Source organism: Astatotilapia calliptera, chromosome 23 (assembly GCF_964374335.1).
Source record: "Astatotilapia calliptera chromosome 23, fAstCal68.1, whole genome shotgun sequence".
Classification (NCBI taxonomy): domain Eukaryota; kingdom Metazoa; phylum Chordata; class Actinopteri; order Cichliformes; family Cichlidae; genus Astatotilapia; species Astatotilapia calliptera.
Genome location: NC_137443.1, coordinates 14,946,481 through 14,972,547, shown reverse-complemented (window position 1 = coordinate 14,972,547; position 26,067 = coordinate 14,946,481). Strand labels below are relative to the sequence as shown.

Here is a 26,067-nt window from a genome sequence, read left to right as displayed (position 1 = left end):
AGCAAAGGTGAGAAATGATGGCCACTTTGAACACGAACCTTGATGAGCTGCGGAAAAATGGTGAAAATCAGACGAGCGACTGAAGACGTTATTTAACAAAGGACGGCCATGTGGGCGGTGGGGGGAGGGCCTCCGACCCGTCCGTGCTGACGTTATGAAAAAAAATGTTGTTAAAAAAGTTGAGCAGAAAGTGTCGCCACCTCCTCAAATATCACAAAAGGAGAAAGTTGTTGAAAATGTGGTTGTTCATTTCATGCTGGCCAACTCATTAGCAACAGAAGTCAGTCTGTCTCAGTCGTAACTGCTGCCCAGATGGCTCTCCAATCTGCCCTGTGTAAAGAGCGAATAGTCATAATAATACATAATCTTCTGTTTAACACATGCCTTTTGCTTCATTTTTTTTGAACTGAACTAGTACAGTAATACATAAATCAAGCTCTCCCTTTTTTTTAACATCCTGAAGCGACACAGAGATCGTGAGTTATCACGCTTTCTGAAAGACGTCAGCGATTGTGGTATTTCAAGCTCATTCCGATTGTCAGTCACACCCAGTGTTTGCATATAGTGATACCCACATTCGCCTGCTCTTTAGGGAGGTAGGGATTGTAGATACTTCTCTCCAATTATTCCCAGTATCATCAGAGAAGCCCCCAACACCACTCGAGTGTCTTGTCTGTGCTCTGTGGTCTTTAATCTTAATTATAAAGCTATCATTACAGCATGAACCCTGGGCTGCCAACAGTGGAGCCCTGGGCTCATCTGCTCTGAATCAATCAAACTAAGTTCTGCACTGGAGGACTTTTTTCTCTTTTTTTCAATCAGGTCATTTTGATTCTCCCTTATCTCATTTTCATAATTATGCTTGTCCCTTCTCTAATGGAGTGAAAATGCTCTACCTCCTGAAGCTTTACATGGTCAAGTCTGAATATTAAAACCGTGCGGCAACCTTGAACGTCTGACCTTGCTTTAGAACTTTGTGACAATAAAATGCTTTTTTTGTTTTTCAGCGGCAAGCAAAAGCCTCTGTGAGCAATCCGAAAGATTAGAATTTGTTCCCTGCTGCGCTTGTTAATAACGCCTCGTTAATAGAGAAGGATGAGACAAGAACAAAATAACTTCGGCAATTTATTGTTTATGAGAAGGTGTTAGATGTGGAGTTATGTGTCTGCGAAACACCCTCATTCACACTTAAATTGCTGGCGTCTGCTGTAAATCAAGGCAGTGAAATTGGATGACGGAGAGAAGGCTGGCTGCAGCCAATGACAAATTCTCCCTATCTCAAACACAGCTGACATCTTAGAGCTGTGATCAAGTGGAATGATCAAAGGCATTCAGTACTGCATTTAGAGGTACTGCGTGTGTGTGAGCGTGAGAACGGGGTGACAGTGTCAGGAGGTTTATTTAATGTCAGACCGAGACTTTATACTCGTTTCATACAAACTCGTCGTGTTTGCGCACTCGTGGTCAAAACTGTGACTGCCATAAAGAGGAATTCTGAATGTATTTGTCACTTCTGCTTGAATTTACAGTTCATCTGACAATGTTGGTACTGGTAATTGGTAGTTTTATTGATGCAATGTCTGTGTGGGCAAGCACTAAAAATAGTTTGACAGCAATTTCAAGAGCACACAGGCTGTTAATCAGCTTGAGGGGTGATGTTGTTAGCAGCTGCTTAGTCCCATCTGTGATATGAGCACTCTTTGTGTTAGAGTATTGATTTGATTTTTTTTTAATGTATGCACCTTTCCTAATTATCGTATATGGAGTGTGTGACAACAATGCAGCAGTATTAGAATTTGTTCAACTTTGAACTTTTGCCAATCACCCGTGACAACAGCTTGAACTGACAGCTAATTAGACTTATTTCGCAGCTCCCAGTCCTTATAGCACTCACTGATGAGCATACTTCTTAATATTAATGAGAGCATGTTGGAAAACACAATTTATATGCTACCATACACTGTATTTCTTTATTTATAGGAAGATATCACCACAGAATAAATAAAATATCACAAAATTTTACAGAAACCAGACCTACAAAAACCAATCGGACTGTGTCATATTCCCAGTAATTATTCTTTTCTAAAATGTAGTTTATTAAATAGTTTCTGACACATAAACTGCAAATAAGAGCTGAGAGCTTCTACACACATACCGTGCGTTTTGGATCACTGTCAGATGCTTTGTCATGTGGCCATTGGAGGAACTGCAGTTTTTACTTTGACGTAGGCGTCATTTTCTAGCTGTTTGATTTTCATAAACCTTCATCAAGATAACATTTTCTTTATTTCACATGTTATTTTATTGTCATGTTGAATGTGGAGTGCCATTTTGTTATGAAAGTTTCTTGTACTACTCCGAAAAAGCAGCAGTCATGCTGTGTACTGTAGGGCTGTAGGCATTTTATTGTGATGTAGGGTATAGCTAGGAGAGTGAAACCAGAGTTTCAGTGCAAACTCCTTTAAAATAGTAACATTAGTAATAATAGTTGTTATACTTTTTTTTATTGTGCTCCAATGTTGGGAAGGCTTGCTAAGGTGGCTGGAGTTGGGGACATTTGCTTCAGAAGTTTATCAGTGCCTTCAGAACTGTCATAAGATAAAGGTGATCATGAAGAACAATTACACATTGATTTGCTGTGAGGCCTCTCTCTCATTGGATCACTGGAATCCAAAAATTCAATGTTTTTCATTTAATTTGTCACCAATTTTGAAATGGTTTTATTTTGCAAACACAGTCATAGTTACTCTATTTATTCAATACTTTTTAGTGTATATTTATTTTTTCATGTATATTTAGTGACCGTTATGTATAGTATATATTTTGTATAGCATGTACAGGTTTTACAAAATGTTGGTCAATGGAAGTTGGAACTTACGCGCATTAGATGAAATAGTGTCCTTCATTAAAAAAAATAAAAATGTGGAGAATTAAGATTTCAGTTGAGCTGTAGTGTAACATAATAGCATAAATGTGTATCAACTGCACCGATCAGTTTCTTGTCAAAATTCTTGAAAGGTTCAATTTGCAGATCCAGAGCTAAAGTTTAACCGAGAGTGAACTTTTTGTCTCCTTTGGAGAAATTCAAACAAAATCTTACACAAAGACAACCTGTAAGTCACGTTATTCATCATTAAAGACGATAAAACAGATCAAAGAGTAGATGAATCGAGCTTTTCAACTTTTAACAAGCAGAGCAGGTAGGGTATTACTTCCCACTGTCCGTGGCACCCAATCCTAGCACAATGGGGAAACGAGCCTGACAACTGAGCATAAGGCAGAGAAGATTATGTGGAGTTCATAGGTCACAGTTCTTTAATGCGCAAACCCTCCAGAATACCTTTTTATTGCTGTCTGGGAGAAAGCGAAAGCCTCGGTTTAATGCGACAGAACTGAGGTCCTCATCGGTGTTAAAATATGCAAAGCAGTACATGCTAACATTAACCAGTGCCTACATTATTTATCCTCCTGAAAAGTGTTTTATCAGCACTAGGCCTGCTTTACTTCACTTTAAAATATTCAAATTAGAGCAGAACTAAAATATCCACCTTGCAAAAATCAGCGCTTTTTAACTCTGGATTTGAAAATTAAGCTCACAATTCTCATATATTTGGTTAAAATACAGTTTGGTGCATTGCAAATTCTGTAGCACCGCAGTTATTAAAGGAATTGCCGAAGGCTCAGCGCTCCACAATAATCAATAGTTTTCCCTCTGAAATACAGTCAAGTACTGACAACTGTTCACGTTTTTCACAAAGTTAAAGTTTGACTTTAGACTGAAGTGGAGCTGAAACGAAGTCACACAGTAAAAATGTCTCTAATGATCATTTTTGTGAAATATTTGGACGCCAACATTACTTCATTTTTAAAATTATGTTCCACTTTGGGCACTTGGGCTTCAAATCCACTTCAAAGTGTATGTTAGGTAAGAGAGCTGCGTGAGAAACATAACAAATGAACATATTAATTTCTCAAAAGTTACTTAGCGTTCATTTCTTAGACTTTGGTGTTTGATTCTTCCCCTGATGTGGTCTTTATTTACATGGCAGGGGGTTTTAGAGGGAGAGGGAAAAGCTTTTACTGTGGTTTACGTTGGCCATGTATCATTGGGCTTACTAAAAACTAAAGAGCTGCTTTGCTTTTTAGCACTCAGTCTCCCCCTCCACGCTCTTTATTCCCTAACACCCATCGCAAATTTGGTCTGGTATGTGACTGCTAATTTATCCTTTCAATGTATGATATCCTGTCATCTCCTCATTTGTCCCTGAGTGTTTCTAATCTGAGATAATCCCAGTCAAATCCTTTGATTGTGTGTTTGGACCAGATCCATCTCTAAAGAAGCAATTTAATGGGCTTCATGGCACTTGGTGTAAAGTCATTTATCTAGTGGATTGGATGTGAATGCTTGTTTTAATAAGTGCTCTTCATGAATAGTAGGAGACGTGCCATTTAATTAGGCAGAGTGTAGACCTAGCTCATCCTCACAACTTCTCCAATGTGTTTTATTTTTTTCCATATATATATTTTTATTACTATTTCTGAAGCTGAGTGCTTCGTTATAACAGGTATGAGACTCTTCAGATTTCTGTATAAAGAAATAAACTGTGTGATCTGGTGTTTTAAAACACGGCTGCACGATTTAAACTATATAAACGCTGGTAAGAAAAATCGTCTTTTTGCCAAACATATTCCAGACATTTAGGAGCCAAGAATGCATTAACGTCATCTGACAACACCCCAGACTACTTGTTTTCTACCAGGTTTAGACTGGGAAAGTAGAAATAAGAAAAGGTGAGCTATAAACGATTTAAGTTTTATTATTTCTTCTTGATTCAAGTTGGGAAGAGTTGGATCGTGTCTGCATCTTGCAGTGAATATTTGGATGTTCTGTATCACGTCGTGCTTTGTCTGGTACTTGTCCTGCTGACCTTTCATTCATACATTATGAAATAAGCAGTTAGAAAACCTTTACTAACACACTGACAACAACTAGCTCATTTTATAATGAGTTTTTGCTTCTCATTCATTTGATGTGCTTCTTAACTTGAAATGTTATAACCTTGCATTTACTTGCTTCTACCCAGAGACACTGACAGATAAACTGAAAATCTTTATTCCCTTGTGTCTGTGACAGCTGTAACATTTTGTGTGTGTTTCATGGCCTGGCCTCACTTTCAAAAAGGAAACTGCAGGAGATCTATCAAAATGCAGCAGTAAAGGGACAAGTAAATGTCACAAACTGCTGGTGAGGAACTTTCCATCGATGAATGTGTTCCGACACAATGCAGAAAGACGTGTGGGGAAATTCCAGAACCTGTTAATCATTTCCCAGCAGGGACTGTACACGACGGTTTGTTGCAACTCTGGTGTTTTTTGGAAAAAGTCTCATCCACTTCATGCTCCTCCCTCACCATGAAACAATGCTCACTGTAAATCATTTTACTCTAAACAAGCAAACAGACAAGCACCTTTGTGCTGTGTGAGTCATCACTTTATCGCCAGCAGCATCTGTTTTTTAGACCTTCTTGAAAGCAACACAATGAAATCCAGCGGAGAGCCCCCCTCTCCAGCTCTCTCTCTCTCTTCCGCTTTCTCTCTCCCCTTTTTTTCTTTCATGTGGCTTCCTGTCGTGACGTGCTGCAGCTCACGGCTGTAATTGGCTGCTCACTTTCACAACTTCCGTTCAAACAAAAACACAGCTTATCAGCTGACCGAGTGCAGCAGCAGAAAGTGGAGCTATGCTGTGCTAAATTTCTGTTCTGACATGTCAATTCGTCTCTAAATGTTCATCCGTCTTCAGCGAGGGAAAAAAGAGGAATGCCAACAGGAAGTAGAGCAACTTGCTGGTATCTGAAAACAGTCAGAGGAGAGTGGAAGGAGTTGTTTCTCAACACAGAGTGAGACATGGGCTCCGAGTACCGACCTCTGTCTCCGGCAGAGTCATGTAGAAGCTTGTTTATAGGTATGTGCTTGACGTTTGATGATATGTTACAATTTTCAGTTTATGTGTTCAAACAGAAATGATAGATTGGCTTTTTTTCTTGGAAATGAAATGAAACAGCTGGCTGTCCATTTCTGACAGCCAGATGTTTCAGAACAGAAACCACAGCCTGTATCATTGGGCTGTTTCTTCCAGGGAGGGAGTCTATGTGCTGTTGTCAAAGCACGCTGGCACAAAGCGCATATTTGAACACATTCATACAAGTTTTTATAACCAAGTTATCAAAGTTACCTTTAAAGATAATAGGTTCAGGTTGTTTAAAAAAACAGTTGGTCTCAGTCTGCATCACTGTGTGAGGTAGCATAACGTAAACAGCATCAGCAGACTAAGTATACTTTATTTCTGGCATCTACCACAAAACAATCAACCTGGTACGCAAAAATCCCACTTGCTTTATACAGGACGTTACCCACACCTGAACCTCGTTAGTCTCTACCATTGAAAGAAATAGGTCAGACCAAACAATACAATTCTAAACAAAGAACAGGAATAAGATTATGCATGAAACTGACAAACGCATTTACTCAGCTAAATGGTTTGAAAAGTAAAACACTACATACAATACAACTCAAAAGGCTACTTTAAAGAAAATAAACAATACTAAACAAAATGAAAAACCCTTCATTTGGTTGCACCCAGTGATGCGCGCAGTGACCTCATGACCCTATATAAACAGGAAGTACTGAGGCGGCCCTTCCCATATACTTGCCTTAAATACAGGACCTGAATAAATGGACAAACATGGTAAGTATAACCGAAGAAACATAATTTACCAGACATTTGCCTGTGAACAGAAGAAAATTCAAGTGACCTGATGGTTAGCAGTGTTTGCTTTAAAAAACATGTGCATGGATGTAATGGATGTAACTACTGCTACCACAAACAAACCCGGGATAGTGTGTTAAGCAAAGTTACACCAGCAATGTCTAAATTAAAGCATTATGGCTGACTGTAAAATAACAAGGAAATACATTATCAATATGGTCAAGGGACCAGTGGTAAATGAGCATGTAGCATGTAAAGCTTGTTTTCTTGGTTTAAACATTATAAGAAATCTATCATCACTTTGTCCTAAGCTAAACACAAAAATAAAGTGCAGATTCATTTTTTATAGCTAACTGACAGTGACTAACCAATGCAATTCTCTAAGCTTTATATATGTATGATACACACATATATGATGTGCTGTTTGCATATAAGTGTGTGAAACAAAGTCAGGATCTGCCTTTGTCTCTGTCCTGCTCTGACATCAGATTCAAATGTTTGAAGCAGCAAGAACATGAATTTCATTCTTCTGTTATCAGACTTTTGGAGATAAGTTTTCTAATTTGCCGGAAAAAGCAAATGAAAAACAAATAAAGAGCTTAAATATCATTGACATTTAATAATAAGCTATTGGCACAGAGGGCTGTAAGTAAACAGTGGGCAGCTTCTTAAGGTCACAGTGAGGAGATTTAAATCAGGTCCTTCACATCGATTTGATTGCTCAAAAGTCTACGTCAGTTAGCATTTATATGGGAGTATAGAGGTGTAGTGGGCAAATTCACTGAAAGGCCGCCTTCTGTATAACTACAGTGGATGTTGTGCTTGATTTCTCTTTTACCAAATTTGGAGGAGTTGCAGTTGAGAAAATGTATTTGAACAACAGCAGAGCCAAAGTTTTATGGCTGTTTTTTAAATTTTACATACCTCGAAGCATCAGTGGTTATTGACTGTTGTGATTTTTTTTTTTTAGTTTTCTTTTGAGTTTTAGTTTTGATATTGATTTGGTTTCACTTTTGCTTGTTTCGGTAAGTGTTTACTGTTTGAAAATGGCGAGCTGTCATTGGTTTCACTTTTACTTTTAAAATTCAGAACCCATAATATATTTCAAGCACAGCATTTGACTCAGTCATGTAGACATCCCACCTCACTGAACAAAGCCTCCTTGCACTGGTTGTGTTGAGGAATTTGTCTAAATTTAAAAATGTAAAAATAAATGTTAACCAAAATGCTTTTTCCCACCTAATTTTAGTTTTTGGTTTAGTTTAACTTAACTATGGCCACACCCAGTTTGCACCCATTTAGCAGTGTTGGAAACGACACTGCAAAATGAATTTATCATTGAATTCTTATTACCAGAGTCCAACAGCCAGTAATTATTACACTATGTGAGGTGGTGGTCTTCCCATTGCAAAGATTTTGGTTTTACCTGTCTTAGGCCAGTCATAAAACACTACAATGTCAGGTGTTTAAGGACGATACAGTGTTTTTAGGTGTGCATAAATGCACTCTGTGTTTGATGTATAATGGATATTATACTGTATATTGCAATTACCTACAAATAGACCTAAATGCTGAGAAAAGTCATTGAGCTCTTGTCCAGTATTAGTAATATTTTCTCTCATTTTCAGACTTTGGTCACATTTTCAGTAATTAAAGAGAAAAATGTCGAATTTACACTTGTTTAGTAAAACACCACTAACTTCCATCTAGAGGTGCTCTAGGTCTGCACTTGGAAGTTGCGATGGTCGTGGTGTTAGCTTACAAGTTCCCCAACCCCCATCGCAACCCCCCCTAACCATTGTAGCCAGATGGCTGTCACACAGGCGGTTCCTCGCCCAGACCATGCTGATTTCCCATCATTCTTTTGTTAATGAGGTCGTTAGCAATGCAGTGGACAATTAAATTATCCCAATCTGGCATTTTCCTCATTTGTTTACTTTGTAGTGCACTGTACAGTGTTTCAACCTCGAGTAACACTGCTCAGTTTGCCTCTGTTGACATTATGGTTTCCATCCTTCTGTCGTTTTCTCTCAGGTTTCATGTGTGATGCTGAGCAGCGGTGAATTAAAACATCACTGACATGCCTTGCAACTGAAGCTGGTTTCACAGTCAAGTAGCATAAACAGAGCTTTTGACAGAGTGTTGGTACGTTCTGCTTTGTGATAAGATCATCACCCTGTATGGAAGCGCACAGCTGAGAGCTGCTGCTGCTGTACAGAGCAAGTTTTGTTGGCTGTTAAATCGTGCAGAGAGGAGGACTTCAGCCAGTTAGTGGAGCACCCACCTTCATGTGAAACTCTGCTGAACGCTGACACCACTGACAGTTAATTATGGGAGTCACAGATCACGCAGACGTTCCAGCTCGACTACGATTGACACACTGCATGTTTACATCTCTGTTGTAATGTTGTTTTCTAGTTATTTTCCCAGCAGTAGTGCTGTTATTTAGCTCCAGAAGTGCCCCAGGGCTTGCCATAATGATCGTAAAAGCAGCACAGATTCGGGGGAGTGAAATGTTAAAAAGGACTTGTGCGTATAATTGGTGAACCTGCCATCACAGTAACTTTGGCAATATTTTTGGTCAGGCTGTTGAATCACTCAGACTGCCTGTTAGCTAGATTGTCATTCTCTATAGGTATGTCTGTACATGGCTCCATTATTTTCTGCAAACTCTTCAGCACATACAAACTTATTTTGACAGTGACTGAAAACCAACTAAACTTGCTATACTGTTAGGAAGGCAGACTAAAGGCGAGCAAACAGATGAATGTTGACATACTAGTATGTGGAAAGTGTGTCAGTGGAAGCAGTAGGCCAGTTGCTTGTTGTCAATAACAGCGAGTTAAAGCAAGCAGCTAAACACCAGACATTTATCTCGAAGTGCCAGCTTTGGGACTGAATCAAAAATAAAAGTTTAGGGTTTCCTCCTTTACACAGCCTGTCTCAGAGATCTTAATGCAAAGTGAAATATATGCACGGTCAGTAATAAAATCTGCTTACGCAGATCGTGATGGGTTGCATTAAAGACTCTTCCTTTGATTAAAAGATTTTTCATCTGAGGATAGATTTTCACCTGAAGCAATGCAGATCAGTGAGAGGCCCAAAAGAGACAGGAGCTTCTGAGGCAGCAGTTCATCCTCCTATCAGGCGAGAGCACAGATGACAGCTAGCCCTCGCTGCCGTCTCTCAGTGTTTTTCTGGGATGAAACCAGCGGACCTGGCTTCTAGCTACTGTCCAATATTTAGCTTCAAAGCTGCTGCTTGGGAATCATCACTGACGGACGGTCCTGGCGAAGTGTGCTGTTAAATCAGAGGTGCTGGTTGCAGCACAATGGGGCCTAAAGCGCTGGATGGATGTTGTGGCTAACCCCAGCCTAGGGCCAGGACCGCATGTCTGGCAGCTCGCACATGATGTATTCTTCTCTACTTTTATGCCCACCCCTAATTGAACCGGGACGGATCATTTTACTGCGAGACTTTAGGCTTTGCTTCAGCTGTGAGCTCAAAGCAGCTGTTAGGAGTTTTGATGGCAGCAGATGAAGTGTTGTTGTTAACAATTAGCAGCTCCTGACCTTTCTTTACATCCTGTTGCTTAACACAGTCTTGCATGAGGACCGAAGCAATGGAAATTTGGGGTTTTAGAATGTGTGGTACTAACCTCGGCACTACAGGGGGCAAAACACCACCTTAGCTTAGATTAACGTATATTTCCACAACTTTGTTGTATATGTACAATGACAATAAAGGGCTATTCTATTCTATATAAGGGTCGGTTCAGATTTCAGATTGTAAGGACCCGTGGTTGTTGCAAACATATATATATAACATATGAACATAGCAGTTAAGATACATTCACAAATGAAATTATTATTTTTCACCAAGAAGGAATCAAAGTTAGAAGATGAGCCTGCTATCAAAATATAGGGTAAAACGAGTCCTTCCATATCCTGCCTATTGCACATGATGATGCAAACCCTGAAAGTTTACCTAAAATACATTTTTTCAAGTTTTCTCCAGTGAGTTGTGAGATCAAACAATCAGGGTACCAATGCTTGTTTCTGTTCCTCTACGTCATAGAGATTAAACTGGTGCAGTTTTGCTGTTGAAGCTATGAGGTATTCCATGACAGTGATGCTCAGGGTTGGTCAGAAAGACAAATGCAAGAAACAAAACAAATGTGACGCTTGGTGTAAAATCGATCTGGTTTTAGAAGCCCTGAAAATTTCATGTCATGAGTTATGATGCAGAAAGAAATACAGGAAAATGCTACATTTTGACCCACCTTTACGTACCTTGGGGACATGTAACTTGAAACATATTTGCAGTATGAAAGGAATATTACGCATGGCTTCATTTATTATACTTGAGTTACTACACAAAAACAACATCAGCTGATTCTGATGGGGTCAGGTGGGAGGGATCGGGTTTTCGTGAAATGACCCGTGAATGTTTTACGTGGTATAATCACACTTATAGCTACAGCTGCATCGGGATTTTTATAGTGACAGGAGGTTATGCAAAAGATGCCAGACTCACAGAGTTGTCACCTGACTGCAATTAATGGAGTTTTTAGCATGTGTGAGCTCATTATTTTGGTTTTATGCCTCAGTGCTCTCATGCGCATTGCTGCCAATAGGAAAATAGTGGAAAAAAAACCTCCCTTATCCCCAGTGTATGCTAACTGCCCAGCCCCAAACTGCAGACAGATTTAGCAGCTAGCTGGTGAATTTTGTGGAACATTTAAAAACCGAAATGTTTCTCCAGATATTTCTTTCAGTAGTTCTTCAAGGTGAGTGTTTTCTTTTTTCAACTTCAGCCCGGTTTTCCAGCAGTGCTAATATTGTTAGTTCTGAAAGTGGCCAGTGTTCACCTTCTGTATACTTTTAAGCTAAAATCAGTTTTTTTTAAATGAATTTTTTAGGCTAAATGTGGCTTTGATGCAATGTGAAAACTTCCAAACTGACTTTTGAATGAGAATTACTCTTACCTTTTGTTTTTGTTATTTGCACGCACTAGTTGAACTTTGTAAAAGCTGCTCTAACTGAATAAACACTGCAGTGTCATCATGGTAAACCCAGTGAACCCAGTTCATGCTTAAAATCCAGTTTACTGTGTAGAAATACAGGTTTAAATAGATTGTCCCTTTAATGTTCCCTTAATGACTAAATAGAAAACAACATTGTTGTTGTTTTTCATCTCTTTATTGAGTTGGATTTGATGTATTTTCTGTACTTTCTATATTGTCTCTAGCTTATCAAAAATAATCCAAAGTTCAGAGGTAAGCCACCAGGACGTTTGATAAAGGCCTGTCAGTTGACTCTTCTACCACCTAACATGCACACATTGGTATGACAATGTTTTACGTCCTGAGAATTCTCAAAGTTGAAAACGCCCAGACTGCTTTTGACTGCCGACTGTGGGGCAACCAATCTGTAGAATAACTTTGTAAAGCTTTTATTGTTTTAGAAAGAAGCTGCCGTTTTTCTACCAACTAAATATACGTATACTTAAACGCTGATACAGGGAGTGCAGAATTATTAGGCAAGTTGTATTTTTGAGGAATAATTTTATTATTGAACAACAACCATGTTCTCAATGAACCCAAAAAACTCATTAATATCAAAGCTGAATGTTTTTGGAAGTAGTTTTTAGTTTTTTTTTAGTTTTAGCTATTTTAGGGGGATATCTGTGTGTGCAGGTGACTATTACTGTGCATAATTATTAGGCAACTTAACAAAAAACAAATATATACCCATTTCAATTATTTATTTTTACCAGTGAAACCAATATAACATCTCCACATTCACAAATATACATTTCTGACATTCAAAAACAAAACAACAACAAATCAGCGACCAATATAGCCACCTTTCTTTGCAAGGACACTCAAAAGCCTGCCATCCATGGATTCTGTCAGTGTTTTGATCTGTTCACCATCAACATTGCGTGCAGCAATCTGACATTTGATGATGGACCACAGGTTCTCAATGGGGTTCAGATCAGGTGAACAAGGAGGCCATGTCATTAGTTTTTCTTCTTTTATACCCTTGCTTGCCAGCCACGCTGTGGAGTACTTGGACGCGTGTGATGGAGCATTGTCCTGCATGAAAATCATGTTTTTCTTGAAGGATGCAGACTTCTTCCTGTACCACTGCTTGAAGAAGGTGTCTTCCAGGAACTGGCAGTAGGACTGGGAGTTGAGCTTGACTCCATCCTCAACCCGAAAAGGCCCCACAAGCTCATCTTTGATGATACCAGCCCAAACCAGTACTCCACCTCCACCTTGCTGGCGTCTGAGTCGGACTGGAGCTCTCTGCCCTTTACCAATCCAGCCACGGGCCCGTCCATCTGGCCCATCAAGACTCACTCTCATTTCATCAGTCCATAAAACCTTAGAAAAACCAGTCTTGAGATATTTCTTGGCCCAGTCTTGACGTTTCAGCTTGTGTGTCTTGTTCAGTGGTGGTCGTCTTTCAGCCTTTCTTACCTTGGCCATGTCTCTGAGTATTGCACACCTTGTGCTTTTGGGCACTCCAGTGATGTTGCAGCTCTGAAATATGGCCAAACTGGTGGCAAATGGTATCTTGGCAGCTGCACGCTTGACTTTTCTCAGTTCATGGGCAGTTATTTTGCGCCTTGGTTTTTCCACACGCTTCTTGCGACCCTGTTGACTATTTTGAATGAAACGCTTGATTGTTCGATGATCATGCTTCAGAAGCTTTGCAATTTTGAGACTGCTGCATCCCTCTGCAAGATATCTCACTATTTTTGACTTTTCTGAGCCTGTCAAGTCCTTCTTTTGACCCATTTTGCCAAAGGAAAGGAAGTTGCCTAATAATTATGCACACCTGATATAGGGTGTTGATGTCATTAGACCACACCCCTTCTCATTACAGAGATGCACATCACCTAATATGCTTAATTGGTAGTAGGCTTTCGAGCCTATACAGCTTGGAGTAAGACAACATGCATGAATAGGATGATGTGGACAAAATACTCATTTGCCAAATAATTCTGCACTCCCTGTACAGTTGAAGCTTTTTAAAGTTCACAGTTAACTCTTACTCCTTATTGGCTGCCCCTCGAAAGCAGACAGTTGTGTCTGACCATATTAGGATATCTGCTAACACTGACATCATGCAAAAAACTCTCTGAAACTTCATATTTATAGCAGTCTCAATCCTGAACTTTTAACTAACAGGGATGACTTGTAAATATTCGGACCTCATTATCTGAAACTGTGGCCGTATTTAATGTGAGCATGCACTATTTTAATAGTTTATATGTGGCAGAAAATAATGAAAAAGCATCATAAGCCCACATTCCCTTCTCTGCGTTCCCACTGGGAATAACATGAATGTCTAATGCTCTGTGGAACCGTACTGTGTGTGTTGAACACTGTAATAGGAAATAAGTATCGCTATACATGGATGAATATTTGATATGAATCTTAACGCGAATCAGGGATTAGCCTTTGATCCAATGTGAAACCATTCATAATCTCCATCTTCTGCTCGTCTTCCACAGAGACATCAGAGTGCTTTATATGCAGGGATGGTGAACTTAAAGCCAGTGACCCGCTGAGGAATTTCTGCGACTGCAAGAATTTACTTGCCCATCACGTGTGTCTGTCCACATGGATCCAGAGGGTAAGACAGACTTTCCATGTAGGGAACTGTGATATTTTTGAATTGCCATCAGCTGTTTGTTAAAGTGTAAGCGGTGAAACGTCTGTGCTGGTTTTCCAAAATTGACTAAATGTATTTGCCGTCTCGCCTTATTGAGACAAAACATTGCTTGCCTAATGAGCTACCTTTCAAATAGAAATACCAATTAGTTTTAATGAGGGTTGCTAACAATGGTGACGCGTCATCGTTATACAGTTGAAACACGGAGGCCAAGACAGTGAGAAGTACCTCTTAATGGACTGGCTGAAATCCAGGAAGCTATCAAGTGCCCAGCACAGGTCACCTACCACAGAGGAGCTCATTAACATCTGTAGTCCTTCTTGAACCAGCAGTTGTACTAAAACATTGGTCGGGGAGCCGGTGTTTTTGGACTGCACCTCCCAAAAGCTCACTTTACACTCTTCTCAGTTGATAAAATCTAAGGTTCCGTAGGTGGCATACATTTCTCTTTCTGTTCAGTCATGGAGCTTCTTTCTGCTCATGCTAATTACTCTTCCACCATTAATTCCCAACAAACTGCTGCTGCTGTCGCTGCCAGAAATTGGATTGCCAGAATGTATAATTACCGCTGTGTACCAAGTATTTTCCCAGAAATAAAAGATAAAAGCTAAAAAGCGAGTGAAGAGGTGTGTTGATGTGAAAATGTAAATTCAGCAGCGGACTTTAACACCTCAGCTGCAGTCTTTCACAGAAGTAAAAAACCTTCTCTGTATGCAAATGAGTTTTTATGTCACAGGACATGAAAGTGCACTTTACGAGCTTGTTACTTTGCTTGGACAGATGCACTGATGCGCTGTTCAGTTTTACATAATGTGATCACTGTACAACTGCCTTAAAGGGCGTCATACAGCAGTAATCACAATATGACTCTAAAAGTACTGGTTGTTAGCTCTGAGAATCGTAGCAGACGGCACTGTGAAAGTTAAAGCTCTAATTTAATGTTTGAAGTGAAAAACAGATTGAATGGCTATGTGTTGTGTGTAATGACTCTCTCTTAGGCTAGGAGCTGTGGTTTTATAATGTAGCATTTTTAGCGCTTCCATTTAGCTGTCTTACCAACCTTGTAGCAGCAGGTAGCTCTGATAAACCCCCTGAACGTCACCAACATGCAGACTGACAGTTTTAGGAAAAAGCTGGTAAATATATTTAAGCATTTAGCAGTTAAAGAGCCACATTTTCCTAAACTGTGGGTGGCAACTAGGGGCTGCTTTTGCTAGTCAGCTAATCAGTTAAACAAAGTATTCTTACTTTATTAAGATGGTATGATGCCACGCACCATTAACAGGGTCTGCAGCCCCCACAGACGGCTTTAATGGGAAGTTGTAAATGAGCACGGTGGAAAGTAAGCAGACAGCTGTGCAAATCGGTGCAGTGCTGCAGTATTTGGATTTCAAAAGTGAACATAACCATTTGACTGAAACACTCCATAAACTACATCCTGCGCAGGCGTGTGGATGCTAGTCTGCAGTAAGACAAGGCAACTAACAGCTAACGTTAGCCACAGAAAATAATCTGATGCACACAAATTGATGAGTGATGCATTTCAGGAAAAAGTATATTTTGTGTAGGGACGACATCACCATGGCAACCATGAGCACAATGATGCGGACCGTTTTTTATAACTAAACTTAAGTTAAATATGTAAGTTTAACCTTGTCATGAAGTTCTGTCACCATTAGGGATGCTCCCAAAAACAACAACAACAAAAAAAAGCAGAAGATAATTTCAATAAATTAGAAAGTCAAACGGTGGAAAAAAATCTTCCTAAAATGTTCCACGTTTTCTGCTTTTTCAAATAAAATCTATTCTCAAGTTGAATAAATACACACACGGACAACTATAAAGACTACACAGTTGCATGGTGGGAAATGTAGTAGGCTTCAGTCTGTGTGGCGTTTACGCCTTCTAGAGAGTTAAATGTGAGGATGTGTTGGCACAAATTTCAACCATCTGATTTCGGATTTGACTGTAGAGCCAAAGAGCAAATAAACTGAAAAGTAATTTCATCTGTGTCACTAATGCACGTTTGGATAGTGCTTGATTCCATTTGAGGTATAAACAAATTCCAGCTGTATATAAATGCATCAAGATCTAATTCTGCATCATAATGTATGCACTTCACAGCATACTGATGCTTGTAGATTAATCAAAGAAAAATGTGCGTAAGCTTGTTGTGTCGTCCACTCCAGAGAGCTTTGGGTCTCTTTGGATACTCCACAAGTGGTAGACAACATGCTACAGCAGACCTTTCATCTGCACCACCCAGCTGTCAGAGTGAAGAGCCTCTTCCATTAAGTGTGTGTCTTCCCACTATACAATTATATACAGACATACACACAGGCTTATGAAACGGGCATGCTACACGCTCTGGGATGAGTGTGTGTGCCGAGTACTTTTAACGTGAGTGTGTGTGTGTGTGTGAGAGAGAGAGAGAGAGAGAAGCAGACACAGAGAGAGGGGGGAACATGCATCCATTTAGAGTGCTCAGGGTTGGGAGCCCCTTTCCCTTTTTACGGAACAGAAATCAGCAATTGACCTGTCACTTTTGCTCTGATAGCCATCTCTGGAAAGCAGGTCATGCACATATGTCTAAAGTGCCTCTTAACCGCATTTTATGAAGCCAGAAAATGTAATCCAATAATGATTTGACTTGAGAGAGACAGAGCTAGCCAGCTGGGAGTGATAGCATGCACAGTTACCACTCCTCTAAAAGCAGCTTGTACGGGGAGGGGGAAAAAAAAAAATCCACGTCCTTATTTAATTTCAGCCACAACAGTATCACACAGATGTTGTCACTAAAGAGTGGGCACGCAGAATTCAAACACGGCGAAACACCACTGGCATTCATTTCAGCTGTTGATACATACTTCAGCATGTTTGCAGCAGAGGACTGTCTGAGTGATTATCGTCTCCACTGAGGCAAAACATACGCTATCTTTTTTTAGGGCTGCCTCATTTGGCTCCCTCCCCCTTCTCCTCCTCCTCCTCCTCTTCACTCAGGTTCCTAAAGACAAATAGCATGGCACAGAACTAATTAGTAACCAGGAACTAGTTAGGAGATGCCCTTTGAAAAACATGTCCTGAGGCAGGATTTAAATATAGGGACAGAGTCAGTGACTGAGTGTGCCTGGGAGATCCCGGCCTCCAGGCACGGCAGCACTTTGACCTCTGACCCTCATTATAGGGAGTGCATTCCTAGAGGGGTGAAACCCCTCAAAGCACGAAGTACAAGGGCATGAGTAGACTGTATAGCACCAGCTGAGTGTGGACTGGTGTGAGCACTGCCTGCCCACTCACTGACAGCTTGAGTACTTGACTAGGATCTCTACAATAAATTCTTATTTTTTTTATCCATCTGGTTTCATTATATTGAGGTTAATCAGAAAAAAAATGCTCTTTAGAATTTGTAATTCCAACCGTTTGAAAAAATGCAGAGGAAAAAAGAAGTCACGCTGAAGAGTTAAATATAGAACCGATTCAATGGAGAATGTGTGAAGTGATGAAAAACATAATGAGATGTGCAGAAAATGAGTTTAGTTTCTGACGTACGTTAGATATGTTTCTCATTTGTGATAAATTTGTTTGGGTGCATGACTATGTCTCCTTTTAATTGCGAGTTAAGCGTCTAACCCTCTTCTCTCCCTTTCACTCTCATTGGCTGACATCTCTGCAAACAGACCTGGTTTACATTCATCAAACCAACACTTGCAGCAATCAGGCCACAGTGCCAGGGGCAATGGTCCTCTTTATAAAATCACATTGCCTAATAGCAGTGTTCTATAATTATATGCCATTAACATCTATCAAAATGTGCTCCTGCATGCCATGCATGTTAGTGGTTTGTGCACGCACAAATGCTTTTCTTGTTATTAGCGTGTTTAGCGAGCGAGCACCAGCTTAAAGATTGTTAAACATGTTACTGGATGCGTGCTTCTGTCATATGAAGTGATGCATTTAGTCTAAGCGTTAAATACGCGCACGTGTTCATGCTATTTATTGTAGTTAGAGGAGGCCTCGTGTGCAAACCAGCCAAAAAAAAACACAATCAGTAAAACAACAAGAGTGCGGTGTCTGAAATGTTGCTTTCGGTTTGATGTGTTTTTTGAGTTTTGTGAAATATTGATGTTTCATATTTTGTTGTTTTGTCAAAGGTTGTTTTCTGATCCTTTGTGTTTTTAATGCATTTTTTGAATTGTGTTCTCTCCTTTGTCCTTGTGTCTTGTGAAATGCTTTTGTTAGTGTTATTTTTACGATTTGTGGTTTTTTTTTTATACAGTGTTGGTTTTCTGTATGATTTTTTTTTGGCTAATGCTTATTTTTTAAAAAAAAAGAAGTTGTGTTTTTGCTCCTCAAGGCCACCATACTATAAAGGCTTTTAAGCAATTTAATTAAATTAGCATTGTTATGCATAGTGCACCTTTGGGTTTAAAATAGTGCACCATTTCCCCAACAAACTTAATTAGTTTATTGATCAAAACAACAAACAAATGATTCGTTGTTCATGCGTGTCATTCAGGAACTTTGGAGCCGCTGTTTTCACGGCTCATTGTCACTAAATTACTTTTAAATATCCTTTTCCTTACAGGGATGTGGGAGTGAAGACAGAGCGCGATGCATCATCTGCAAGGCCAAGGTAAGTGTATCGACGAGCATGTGTGTTTTGAAAAGGGGGCCGTGATATCAAATTCAGTGAGATATCTGGTTATGTCTCATTCTTTTAATCTTTACTGTGTGAAATGTAGATGGTGCACATTTAAACAAACCCCAGTTAAGCCATTAAACAGTGTCTGCATCTCACAAGCAGATTTAAAGAGAGCAGATCTATAATACTAATGAGCAATCAGGTCTTTGTTTTGCTCTGTGATTTAGCTGATTTGCCAGCAGTTGTGTTGCTTATGAGCTGTAAGCTGTCTTTTATTCCTTATTATTGCAGCCGAACACTCGCTGCGGAAAAGGAGGGCGAAGCATTATAATATTTGGCAGAGGATACAAGCCATGTAATGACAAAATCTGTATTCATTTCGTGAGCAGAAATTAATCATGCTTTCCTGTGTTACATTCCTAATGCAAATTTTCTGTCAACACATTGTGTCTCGTGTTTGTGAGTTTATTCGTTTGAAACGGCGGAGCTGATGTGTCATCACAGATGGGCCTGCATGCTGGAGAAGGTGGCCGCATTACTAACCATCTCAGATTAGGAAGTATGCCGTTGATGTGTTGTATGTATTCATGCTTGTGTCGTGGGTCAAAGCATCACAAGCTGGCTCTTGAGTGTTTTATTCATTGTTTGCTCTCCAGTGTCGGATTCGCTGTCTGGTCCTGTGTGTACGTATGGGAAGGATCCACTCTGTGGGAGAAAATGTCACAGTAACTTTGACGACGACCTTTCAGGTGTCGAAGATATTTTAAACATGAAATCGTGCGAGTGCACATCCACAGTCTCACTCTGAGCAAATTAAATGAAACATTTAGCTTGGGGTGGAAGTCTCGAGTGTGTGTCGTTGCCACTGTGGGGCTAAAAAAACAGTGAGATGTTGTTTTTTGGCAGCGGGGTGATGAGTATGTTTTTAAGGTCTTTTCATGGGTTTCACGTAAAAGAAGATGATAATCTAATAAGGCTGGTTTAAGAATTGTGTTCTTATTTCTTTTGTTTTTCTCCTTAAAAATGAGCATTTCTTGCTTCTGAGCGAGGAATTCTCATTGAAGCATTTTCGAGCTGAGATTGTATACGAAGATGGTCGATGTCGACGGGCTGTCACCCTACTCTGGTAAAGCGATTTCTAACAAACTGCAGTTGTGGTATTGAGGTCCTATTTTTGCTGGAAAGTCCCTTGAATGAAGAACTCTTAGAGTAACTGCTAATGTTTCTGATTTTAGGTGTTGTGCTCCTGACTCACCAGCTAAAGCAAAATTATCTTGTCAGTTCAGCTGGCCTTCAAAAGTCAAACTAACTTTCTAAACAGAAGAAAAAAGAAAAGAAGAAAAAAGCAAAATCCCTCAGAGTCTCAGTTAGTGCAGTTTGCTGCAGAGCAACTTTCTTGGAGGTTGGAGAGAGGTGACAAATCACAAGGTGCCAAAAAAGGAGCCGTCCTTTATGTTCTTATGTCTAATTTCAAAGGTCTGCAGATGCCTCCAGGTGTACTTCATTCAATCAGCAATGTTGCAGTTTTTGGCATCAAATAACTAATCAAACACAAGACTGACTTGAGGAAAATGAACATTAGAACAAACATAAAAGTACTCAGTATCACAGAAACCATATTTGTCCCAATGCCTTTTAGCTTTCAAAGGGTCGAATTCTGCCATTTTTTTTTTTTTTTACAAAAGGTGTCCTCTGTCATCAGCAGTATTACATGCCGGGAGCAAACTGTACACTTTTTGCAGTGTGTATTTGGAGATTGGCAAGGTGGCAGTGCCATAAATTCTATGACTATTAACCAGGCAATGGCTGTTTAAGTCCCATTTGGGAGCTCTGCGTTTTTCACTCACTGTTTACTCTGACTTTCACTCCCTGGTCAAAGAAACACGGCACTTAAAGACCAAGTGTCCTTATTTTCCGACTTGTCAGTGTTGCTGTGGCACCAACAACAGGGGAACTTCTCCTTTCTGACCTATTTAAACATGCTGATTCATGCACTTTCAATTACATTTTCATTTCAGTTTATCCTTTAGCACAAATCCTGCTGCTCTGTTGTCCTACAGATATAATCATGCACCTGACTGTGGGGCTGTGAGTTACCGATTTGCTGTATAAAATGAAGTCGCCATGATATATAAAGAGAAGTTATGGAAGCACTACTGCGAGCTGTCACACTACCCTGCAGACTATCACCTGACTGTAATAATGTAATCCAGTGTTGAGGCCATTTTCATTACTTTCCTTCTTCCCTGACAGTATCTGGCTGCAGGCAAACGCATTTTTTTAGGTGTTACAACCATCCCTCCCCTTCTTTTAGCTACGAGGGGACATTTCTCGCACTTCTGCAGCATCTCCAACTGACTGTTGCATTTGTCCTCGCCTATTGTACCGATGGCATCATTGTCAATTATTAATGCCGAGGAGTAAGTGTCTGAGAGACATCCCACTGAGAGACCAAACAGCCACGAACAGGGGTTAGTGGCAGGGCCAGGGAGTGCTGCGAGTGGCAGCTGCACCATTTAGAGAGTGATTGTTGGGAAGCTCCTACTATATATTGATATGAACTCTGCTACAGTAAGTTAATGCATCAGTATAATAACATTTTAATGTCTGCAGTGGCATGGGCATTTAATATTTGTCCACAGAGAGATGTATATGTAGATCTGCAATGACTCTAATGATGGTGATAATCATTTTGTCCTGCGCAGCTATCGCTCTATAATGCATTACTGCAATCACCCTTGGTTAACATTAAGAGGCTTTAGCCATTACGACTTTGAGCGAGCAGTGCTCATCATAGTCTCCGATTCAATGCGCCAGCCATTTCATTTTGCATCTTTATTTTTATTCTTCAAGCTTCTTTTTCCTGTATGTTGTTTTCCCCTTATTGCAACGGGGTCTCAAATGTGGGCCATTTGTATGAGTTATGCTAATTTGTTGGGGCAATGAATGCATTAATTTCATTAGCACATGGCCTCAAAGCAATAATTACCAGAGTAGGTGTGTCAGAAGCAATCATGTTAAAATTTGCCAGTTAATTATTAAGATTTTGTTCTGAGGGACCTGAATTTGACATGAGTCGCCGAGGGAAAAAAAAAAGAGAGGAGAAAGTTAATGCATTCCAGTGGCCGAGGCTAGCTGCTTGTTGTTGAACACAGTGGGGGTGTCTGCGACATTGTGGGCCTACTGGCACGATTTTTTGCATGTTGACAGCTCACATTCTGGACTAATTACCACAAATAGCAGAGGGTTAGCTGGTGCTTGGTCAATCCAGGAGGGTGTAATTTTAAAGAAAAGGAGATCCGGTAGTTCCAGGCCGTCTAATGGCCCCTGCTCCGTCAGATTGCAGTCCAGTGTAGATGATATTGGTCATGACTTGTGATGAACAGATTCACAGCTCACTTCGTTGGTCCTAAATTGGATCAGGAATATATATTTGCAGCTTCACTGTGGCAGTAGTGATCTGTTGGGGTGTTACAAGGCTTTGTAACAGTAAAGTATAACAGCTTTATTACAGCATGTGAATAATACAGGGTAACAAAAGCAAATAATATTTCTGTGTATGTGGATGCCTTAAATCAGTAGTATGAAGCTTCTTAATAGCTTTGATTGTGTTGATTATAACAGGAATGATTTTAATTCATTGCATGGATCCAATATAACTGTTTGATATCTTTATTTATATTTTATGTCTATCAATTTTATTTAAATATGATGCATGTGTTTGAAATATCTGTCAAATTATTTGCTGCTTAAACATATGAATACCCCAGAAAACAAGAAATAAAGATACAGAGCATGCTTTGTGAGATGCTGTGGCTTTATACTTGGAACAAGAGTTGGGTTTTTCCATGGCAACTAATGCACAGTACATGATGACAAGGATTGGACCATTTAGAAAAGTGGTTTTAAGTCATTCAACAAACACTGGAGTCTCTTGCTGAATGCTCTCTGAGGCCACGATGCCACATAAATGCAGGGTGACTCAGAGGTTTTAAAAATGCACGAGGTATACAGTGCATATTAATCAAATATGTGCACGCTAATAACTTAAGGAATCCTCTTCGAAACTTAAAATGCCACATTTTTTATGTCTAGCAGTTTTTGGACGCTTATCTCAATCTGGGTCACGGAGGCAGCAGTCAAAAGCTAAATTTATGGTCCTGCAAATGCGTCCGTCTGCATACACGTTGCCATTTGGACAGCTCCAGCGCAGTCCTCCAAAATCCGAGCTGCACAGTGCTGGATGTGGATGACCTACGCGTCGGTCAAATGCTTATTGGTTGACAAGTGGTTTGGAATAAGGAAGGGAGCAACAGAGTTCACCAGGAATGGGAGAAATGCAAAACATAATCAAATATTTTTACACCATGAAAATCACAGACAGTGAATGCAGTGAATACTTTTTATTGTTTTAGCACTCAGTGTGACTTCAGCTCTTTGTATGCTATAACTTCACTCTATTCCACGGCGGACTGATGGACCAACAGCACAAACTAGAGTATCATATTTACTGCATATTTTGTCCACTCCATTGACAGCAAACACTCTCTGCAGTTGGACTGCGTCTGCACTAACCCCGCTCAAGCATAAATCAGCAGAAACCCCGCCCACCTCCTCCAGCTCTTCTGGTGGTGTAGATGTTCCCTAGCCACCCAAGAGACATAATTTTTCTATCGTGCCTCCTCCCTGTTCATTCGAAACGCCTCACCTGCCCAGGAGGGAACCTGTTCAGATGCTTGAACCACCTCAACTGCCTCCTTTCGATGTGGAGGAGCAGCTATTTACGCTCCTCTCTAAGGAAGAGCCCAGGCGCCCTTCGGAGGAAGCTTGCTTCCATCGCCTGTCCCAGATTGACTATCATATCCCGCTTTTCACTACAACTCATTAGTAGCATAAGTTTAAATGGACATTAAATTTTTTTGTGGGAAAAAGGTTTTGTTTTCCAAAACAGGGCTAAATCAGCATGAACATTGTGGGACTTAAGAAATGTTGTGAAATTAGATTCTCCAGCAACATTTCTAGTATATAGAGCAATTTTGTCATATACTGAGCTTGTGTCCTTCATAAAATTAGATTTTTCCATTGCTTTAACAGTAATTATCATCAACCAAGGACAGGCCAAACTATAACCTGCTAAGCTCTAAGCTGTAGCAGATTGTAGAGAGCTCCTCCAGCCATACTAAATTTTCTAGTTTGGTTTTTACACCCTGATATAAAAAAGCTGCTCTGCTGTGGTTGTCCTTCATTTATATATGAAATAATGACTTCAGTGTAAATACATTTTTACGTTCCCTCTGTGTATAATGCTGACATTACACATTTCTCTGCTTCTGCTTCTTTGTCATTATCTATGCTTTTCACATGTGCAAAGGTGGGTAATGGTAGCACTCAGTTTGAATCATGTACAGGAGCCTATTGTGTGATTGGTGTTTTGTTTGAAATTAATCCTGATTACGATAAAATGAAATTCCTAATTCAGAAGTGAGCCTAAACAGAGCAGCTCTCTAACCTGAGAGCCTCAAATCTTCCAGCACCACTCTGCACTTTTAGCGAACCTTCCCCGCCTCTTGTCTCTCAAGTGTCTCCTTAAAGGTGCTAGCATTTACGCTCCCACCCTCCCCCTCTGGGGGGGAAAAAAGTTAATCATCACTTGATTTTATATGGAAAGCAGATTATCCTTTGATTTTGATGAATGCAGCAGCTGCCAGACACTTCATTTGACTAAAAGCAGGACATTGTGCCGAGGCCTCTCGTATGTCACTAAGCCTCTGTCAGGACAGCACTGTGACAGGAGATGACACATGAAAGGAATTCCTCCTTGTGGCTCTCCCAGGACAATGGAGTATGGCCTTGAGGTAAAACGCGTGCGCATGTGAACACACACACACACACACCATGCTTAGCTGCCAAGAATAAGCACACAGCAGCATTTCTTTGTAAATCTCTTCAGACACTTTCTTTTTTCTTTAATTTTGATAATTGCTTTAATAAGTATGGATTGGAATGTAGTTCAGTTCATAAATCTATTTAACCTTCAAGTGACCAATTGGAGTCATTTAAGACCCCACCCTTGTATTCATGCGCACAGTTACGATTTCTTAATCATAAAAATCTTTCCAACCGTGAATTCGCCAATGTATTTTTCCTGCAGCTTTTCATAGCTTTTCACTGGAACTGGCCCTTTGGTGTAGCAATGATAATGGAAAGCTGTGTGGAAATATACTGGGTTTTTAAAAAAACATTATAGGGTTTGATTTCATTGTAATTTTCCACTTGTAGTCAGTACATTGTACTAAACCAAAAGTAGCAAGACTTACTGCCGTTAAGGGTTTCTCCACAAAATATTTAAAGATTACTACAAACCAGATGTCCCACTACGACTTCATTGATCAACATATTAGAGTCTGTAAAACCTGTTCACAGAAACATATCTTACATTATAAATGAAATTGTTTTTCTTCGATTACTTAACCAAATAAATTGGTTTATTAGAAGTAACAGAAAAGGCAGTCAAAATAAGTGTCATTTTTGTGCCTATTAACTGCTTTGTACATGAAAAAAACCTAATAATGAGATTACTTACTTTTGGAACATGAATCATAGGTAAAAGAGACCAGAACCATCTTTAAAATACTCGCTGCAGGGTTAAATCTGTGTGCTTCTTATTAATGGCAGCAAAAACAGGTCAAAACAAATAATTTTAAAAAGTGTTTTAATCAAAACCATAAACCTTCAGCAGGGTATTCACAAAAACATGTTTAAAGCCTGTCATATAGTAGGTTTTGAGGACTGTGGCTACTTTTCCTATTTATGGTAAATTTGAATAGACAGAATTTTGATGTAAAGTTGCAGATTTAGTTCATATATGAAATTTTTATAATCATTGTGCCAAGTAAATTGCTCCTGATAACATCAATACAGCAGATCAAACAGATATTCAACTAACATGAGATCATGTTTTTAGACATTCC

At 39.8% G+C, this 26,067-nt stretch overlaps 1 protein-coding gene across 4 annotated transcripts in view; it reads left to right on the top strand.

The window, feature by feature from the left end:
• Positions 1 to 5,687: 5,687 nt before the first annotated feature.
• LOC113015627 (uncharacterized) overlaps positions 5,688 to 26,067 on the top strand; it is an 87,451-nt gene continuing 67,071 nt past the window's right edge. For 2 of the 4 annotated variants that reach the window (XM_080297720.1, XM_026157683.2), the window contains exons 1-3: positions 5,688 to 5,962; positions 14,294 to 14,415; positions 19,040 to 19,087. In XM_080297720.1, coding sequence (XP_080153846.1) covers positions 5,905 to 5,962; positions 14,294 to 14,415; positions 19,040 to 19,087 — 228 coding nt within the window. In that variant the 5' untranslated portion in view covers positions 5,688 to 5,904. Of the gene's footprint in view, positions 5,963 to 6,700; positions 6,746 to 11,503; positions 11,556 to 14,293; positions 14,416 to 19,039; positions 19,088 to 26,067 lie in introns of those variants that run through there. The other 2 variants (XM_026157684.2, XM_080297721.1) reach the window with 2 other exon arrangements.